Raw genomic sequence first — 6,851 nt, forward strand, 5'->3', positions numbered from 1 at the left:
CGTCGAGTCGGCCCCGACTCATAGCGACCCCTCCTTGGGTTTCCGAGGCAGTATCACTACGGAAGTAGGATTGCCCAACCTTCCTTCCGAGGAAGTGGCTGGTGGGTTTGAACTGCTAGCCGTCTGGTTAGCAGGCAAGTGACTTAGCCACTATGCTACCAGAGCTCCCGAGGCATTATTTTTACTAACCTACTTTAATATACAAAATACTGCAAAACTGAAATAAAATGAAGAAAGGAGTTGCATTTACATGCTGTTATCAAGTGTTTCACCTTTCCGAATATCACAGAGCCTTAGGGGTAGAAAACGTCACCGAGTATATAGAATTGTATTTCATAGATGCCAAGATGCACATTTGCACTTTAATACCTCTGAAATCAATACATTACAATTGATGGCAAGTTACAACTATACTTGGCAATGTTTTCTTTATTACCAGTAAAAAAAAAAATAGAGCTAAGTCTTAAAATCAGTAGCAACTTAGATTTAATGAAATACGCTATCTAGAATACCGAGGAATTTACTATTTAGGCAGTGAGCAAATAAAGTCTTGCATTATTACTCTGATCAAGAGTACCAAGCACACATGCACGCCCACACTTGTACACAGGATGAAATGTCTGCAAACATCTGAGACAAAAATGGATGCGGGCTGATTTAATTCTTTTATTTTTTTTCAGTTGTATTTTTTTATACTACACATGTATTTTTTAATTAGATGTAATTTTTTATTTTGAAGGAAAAACAGATGGGATGTGTTGAAACATAAGGCTCTTCATATATAGGCAGTATTTCATGGAATATTTCTTTTGAATTATTGGTTATCTATCAGTCCACCTTTAATTCAGTATTTAAAATGGTCAGGATCAGTGCAGAAAATCTCCTAATATCAATATTACTGATGCTGTAAATAATTTTAATTTCTATTTTATGGTTCTCTCAAATTAAGCTGCCTGTTTTTAATATAAACAGCTCTGCTGATGTAGTACCTGAGGCATATGACTGCTAACAAGAAGGCTGGTGGTTTAAACCCACCAGCCACTCTGCAGAAGGAAGATGGGGTAATCTACTTCCATAAAGATTTACCGCCTTGGAAACCCAATGGCAGTGAGTTTGGTTGGTTTTGGTTTTGATGTGTATATTTGAGTATCTTCCATAACACGCCAAACAAACAAACAAAAAAACACACTGCCATCAAGTCAGATTTGACACATAGAGACCCCTCCTTGGGTTGCCAAGGCGGTATCACTACGGAAGTAGATTGCCCAACCTTCCTTCTGAGGAAGTTTGAACTGCCAGCCTTCTGGTTAGCAAGTCAAATGCCTTAGGCACTATGCCACCAGAGCTCCCATAGGAATTATTAAATAGGGTAGAATATTATTGCAAATAAATAGCTCATATATGGATAGTTTTCATAATTTCTATTGTTTAGCAGCAAATCTACACAGAATATTAATTTAATAAAGTAACAGATCAATTTATTATTAATTAAAATACAACACATATTAATTTTTATAGGTGAAAATTAATCTAAAAACTGTGCTTTATGTTTACAGTTTCTTGTTTTTTACCAGTTAAGGAGTTCAATTTAGCAATCCTTTAAGACCTAAAGCAAATAGTAAAAAATTACCTAAAAGTAGAAAATGGCATTAAAATGTCAAAGTGTTTCTACCACTTCAAATTATTTAGAACTATAAAGTACTTTAAAAAAGAAAATATTAAACTGCCCTTCCCCTTTTTAAACTAGCTTTTGCTTTTCAAAGAAAGAACATTCTGTGTAAATCCAGAGGAATGAAGTATGAATCATAAATAAGAAGATTGATGGTTTGTGTGTGTATGTGTGTGTGTGAGAGAGAGTGTATGTGTGTGTCTTAAGAAGACCAAAAAGGTAAATTATACCATGGACATGTAAGCGCACATTTCAAGTCTAAGCAACAATACCAAAAGGCTGGCCATTTGGTCTTTTGCTAACAGCTGTGTTGACTTGATTAAATCCTAGTCTAAACCAGCAAAAATTTATAAATACAGTTTAAAAAAATAAAAACAAATAATGTGTTAAGTAAAAATCCAAAGTGTGTTTAAGTCTTTAATTAAAGCAAGGTTTTTGTCAAGTTAAAAGAAACTTGTAAATAAAAGTAATGCCATGACATCTGGGCATAAAGAGAAAATGTCTAAGATAATACTTAAATGATTGCTCAATCACCCACATGACTAAGGAAAATGCAAGAAAAGGTCAGAGACATGGGTCACTCAAATAGATGATTAACAGAAAAAATGAACGCTGAAAGTTAAATGTAGGTAAGTGGGCTTATTCTCAATAAAAATGTAAACATAAGGCAAGTTTCTACAAAGATAATACTGATTCACACAACAACAGAGACTGGACATTAATTCTAGTATTCAAAAAAGTGAGAAAAATATAATTTTTAAGGAAAACAGTAACTCACAGGAAATATACTCCCAATAGGAAGTCATAAAAATCAAATATGCACACAATCAAAGACATTGTGGATAATGAAACCTAGTGTAATGAAACACTCATTTTGTTTCATCCCATAATGTCTCCCTTGCTTACTGTGTCAACATTCTGAGGCACCTGAGATCCTGTGACACAGAGTTACTGGTGTGTCAAAAGTGGTTTCTTCAATGTGCTAACATGCCAGCCCCATATGTGCTTTCTGGAAAACAATTACTGACCCATCTTATTTATCAGACCCAAGTTCCAATGACTTAAAACTCACCACCAAACCAATTCAGCTTTAGAAAGGCTATTTGCCACTTGTAAGTATAGTTTGAAAAAAAAAAAAAAAACCAACTTTAAAATAAGTATACAGCCTCCAAGATGGCTACTACTAGTGAATGTTAAAATGTAAAAACCTCACTATAATAAGTGAAATGAACATGTAATACAGCTTGCAGAGCTTCAAATATAGGAAAACCTATGGTTGTCATGGTTTCTTTAAAAAACATAACATTAAATATACTTACACAGTAGCTCTTCAGTCTGATAAAATCTACAGTCATAGGAATGGATCTATCACTATTTCTGTTCAGTGCTTTGATATAATCCAGCAGGTCAGCAAAGAATTTATAGCCCCCCTTGAGCACACAGAGGGCCACAATGTGATGGCCTCCCATCTCCTTCATCACATCTCGAGCAAGTCGTTCAGTCCTATAGCAATAAAAGCAGGAGTTTAATATAAAATTTCATATATTTAACTTAAACTTGGTAGCAAACATCCCTTAAGCATGCAATGTCCACAAAACACATCCTTTGCTCCCATGAATTATACCTGTGCTTCAGAAAGTGAAGATAAAAAATTGATTATCTTCAAAATCTAGATACCCTATTATAAAATTTTAAAATGCAGATTAAAACAAAATACCATTTTCACTTGTTAGATTGGGAAATTCTGATTAAATGAAATTTCCAATAATATGTATTATTAGAAGAGACACCATCGGGAGTATAAACTGGTAAAACTTTTGGGAGGACAATTTGACAGCATCAAAATATTCTATAAACATCTTCCCCTTACCCCAGAATTTCCACTCCAATAAAGTTGAACAAGTGTTCAAATGTATAAAAGGATATTCCCTCTACTATGGTCTGGAAGAATAAAATAATGGAAAGATTTGAGTGTCCATCGATAGGGGCAGGTTTAATCAACCATGGAACATTCAGAAAACGGAATGCTACGCAGTCATTAAAATAAATGAAGTATATCTAGCTGTACTAATATGGAAGTTTTTAATAAATTTTAGAACTGTATGACAGTATGTACACGTGTTAAAACAGATATGTACAGGTAGTGCCTGAGTTACACCTGTTGGACTTAGGGGCAACTCTTACTTGCCCTTTAACATGATGTAAATTTGCCCTCATTTTGAAAGGACTAAAGCAACCCTACTGGCAACAAATTCTTCATCACAATCACTTTCACTTGCTGCATGTGCAGCTTTTAAATCACTGAAAAGGCTTTGAGCATTTTCTTGCACTAACATAAGGCTAATAAGAACTGATGACCTACACATTCTTACAGACATAGTTAGGAATTCATTGGTAACCTGGGGATACATGTGATATAGGCCATGGGTAGAGACAGTAGACAGGGAGGGAATGTGAACAGGAGGCTGAGAGGAAAGAACTTTAATTTGCTCTTTTATAGCTTCCACAGGTAGGAGTATTTTACAACACACATGTATTGATATCATATTTTAAAAATAAAAAAACGAACAGCTAGACACACAAAACAATGCATTCATGATACTAAGTAAAGTTTTTCACTGTAATTCATTTCAGGGAAAATTTTCAAGCTAGATATGCATAATCATCAAAATCCCATTGTGCCATCTTGTAATTCAGCCCCAGGTCCCTGATCAGGGTTGAGAAATGAAAGACTCTGTACCTAAAGTTCATTCTTCCAATCTCCCTTCAATATTTACTTTATTCTACTTCCTACAGATTCCCAATATACATGACGTACAGTTACTGAGGCCCTCTTTGCTTCTTCGTTAAGAGGGCTTAAAAAATAAGAAAGTGTCTATTCTTTAAAAAGCTAGCCTAGTTTTTGTTCAAATATTAAGTCAAAACAGTTGCCAACACTTAGAATTCATATGAGAGGAAATAAAAAAAAACTTCAAATTAAGATCTTACTAACCTGTCCATAATTAGTCCATGAGGAATAAACACCTTTTCCAAATCCTCTGCGTAATGATTAGGTATACAAAACAGATCTAGGTCATAGCCTGGTTCATCATCACTAATCTGAAAAAAGAAATATAGCTGTTGCAATGACAGGTATTTAAATAAAAACTAACTATGAGATGATATCAACAACTTTTTATAAACCCTGTAGATATGGTAATGAACTACAATTGTGTAAGAAAACAACTGTATATTTTAGAGATGAGAAGTTAAGATGTAGAAGAGATTTCTCAGTTCAGCAAAAGAAAAATGTTAAAGAGCTAAGACAAATGTGGCAAAATCCTGATGTTTTAAATGCGGGTAGAGTATGTGAGGCTGCTTGATACTATTCTCTCCGCTTCTGAGTATGTTTACAAATTTAATTTAAAAAATTTCTCAAGACAGCATAGATTAAACAAGTTAAAATATCACACTGAACTTCCCAGAAAAACTGCCGTTCCCCATCCCTTTAAATAGTCTGTCTCATCTCACAATAAAAAAACCAAAAAACCAAACTCACTGCCATCAAGTCTAGTCAACTAATCATAGTAACCCCTCCCTTCGGTTTCTGAGGTGGTATCTCTACAGAAGTAGATTGCCCCATCTTCCTTCCCAGGAGTGGCTGGTGGGTTTGCAGTCAAATGCCTTGGGCACTATGCCACCAGAGCTCCTAAAAATAAACCAAAGTCATTTCCAACTCATGGTGACCCCTCCTTGGGTTTCTGAGTCAGTATTTCTACGGAAGCAGATTGCTCAATCTTCCCTCCAAGGAGTGGCTGCTAGGTTTGAACTGCCAGCCTTCTGGTTAGCAGTCAAATGTCTTAGGTATCATGCTACCAGAGTGCCCCTTCTCACAATGGGGGACAAAAATTCACTAAAAAAAGCTAAGTGAGCTTTCAAAAACCCAAACTCCTAGAAGTCTGAGGTTGTCCTATCAACTCATGAGGTGCCTTCATAGTAGACTGGTTGAGTAGATGAGAGAGACTATTTGAGTAGAACCACATATTGACTGTCTTACTATCTCCAGTATCTGACCCATAAAATATTTAAGAACGTGGAAAACACTGATGATGTGCTACCCATGGCGGTAAAATGTACTATAATTACAATTTTATAAATACTAAATACACACAGAAAAGTAGAATACAGCAAAATCATAAACAGCTGTTACCTTGGACAGGGGAACTATAGGGATTTTATTCAGCTCATTCTACTTTGCAATATATTCCAAATTTTCTTCAATGAGTATATACTGTTTTTTATCCAATAGTCTTTATTAGAAATTATTTTTGGCAGTGCGTGTGGTTTTGCTCATTTTTTTTAATGAGATGATCACTGATATCAAATCATCCTATTTAATTTCCATTGGAAACATTTAAATGAGTGGTACAACAGTTTGATTTCAGTAATGTCAACACATTATATGCTGAAAATTATACTCTTTGCAATATTTAAACTTATGAATATATGAACAGGAAGTATCAAGACCACCACCAAAGATAAATACAGCTGGATGGTACTCTAAGAGTATCCTATAAAGACCCCTTAATCCAGTGCCTTGTTCTACATATAAAGCAGACTGGTATAGCTGGGCTTGCTCCATTGTCCCACCCAACCTGTTGTTTCATTGTTGAGAAAGAGATATAAATAAAACTGCAGTCATCTGTATCTTTGTCCATGATTTGCAGTGTGTGTTGTCTCATATATATGTACACACATATACATACACACATACATACACATACACAAAAACAAAAGGATGGGGAAATTAAAAAAAGAAATGCACAAAAACTTGTAAGATAAAAAGAAGGTGGTGTCTCCCTGTGTGGAGCAAAGAAAATCAAGGATGCAAGGAAACAGTTAGTCCAGTGGACTAATGGACCACATCAACTCCAGCCTCCACAACCCTGAGACTAGAACTAGATGGTGCCCAGCTACCACTGCTGACTGCTCTGAAAGGGATCACAATAGGAGGTCCTGCACAGAGTGGGAGAAAAATATGGAACAAAACTCAGAATCATTTAAAAAAAAAAAAAAAACAGGCTTACTGGTCTGATGGACTGGTGGAAGCCCCAGGACTAAAAAAAGAATAGGGCATTTTAACAATATTTTGCAACACCCAAGTATGGTTTTTATAAATTCTATAAATGTATAAACGGAAATC

The 6,851-nt window shown here is 35.2% G+C and overlaps 1 protein-coding gene across 1 annotated transcript in view; it reads right to left on the bottom strand.

Moving 5' to 3' along the window:
* Positions 1-5,643, bottom strand: part of HPRT1 (hypoxanthine phosphoribosyltransferase 1) — a 30,946-nt gene extending 25,303 nt beyond the window's left edge. Inside the window, 4 exon segments of the mRNA XM_042782298.1 lie at positions 2,989-3,172; positions 4,662-4,768; positions 5,543-5,619; positions 5,622-5,643. Of these exon segments, the coding sequence (XP_042638232.1) occupies positions 2,989-3,172; positions 4,662-4,768; positions 5,543-5,619; positions 5,622-5,643 (390 nt within the window).
* Between the last annotated feature and the right edge of the window lie 1,208 nt (positions 5,644-6,851).

The sequence above is a fragment of the Orycteropus afer genome, unplaced genomic scaffold, assembly GCF_000298275.1.
Source record: "Orycteropus afer afer isolate SDZICR_OR568_19922 unplaced genomic scaffold, OryAfe1.0 scaffold00287, whole genome shotgun sequence".
Taxonomy (NCBI): Eukaryota; Metazoa; Chordata; class Mammalia; order Tubulidentata; family Orycteropodidae; genus Orycteropus; species Orycteropus afer.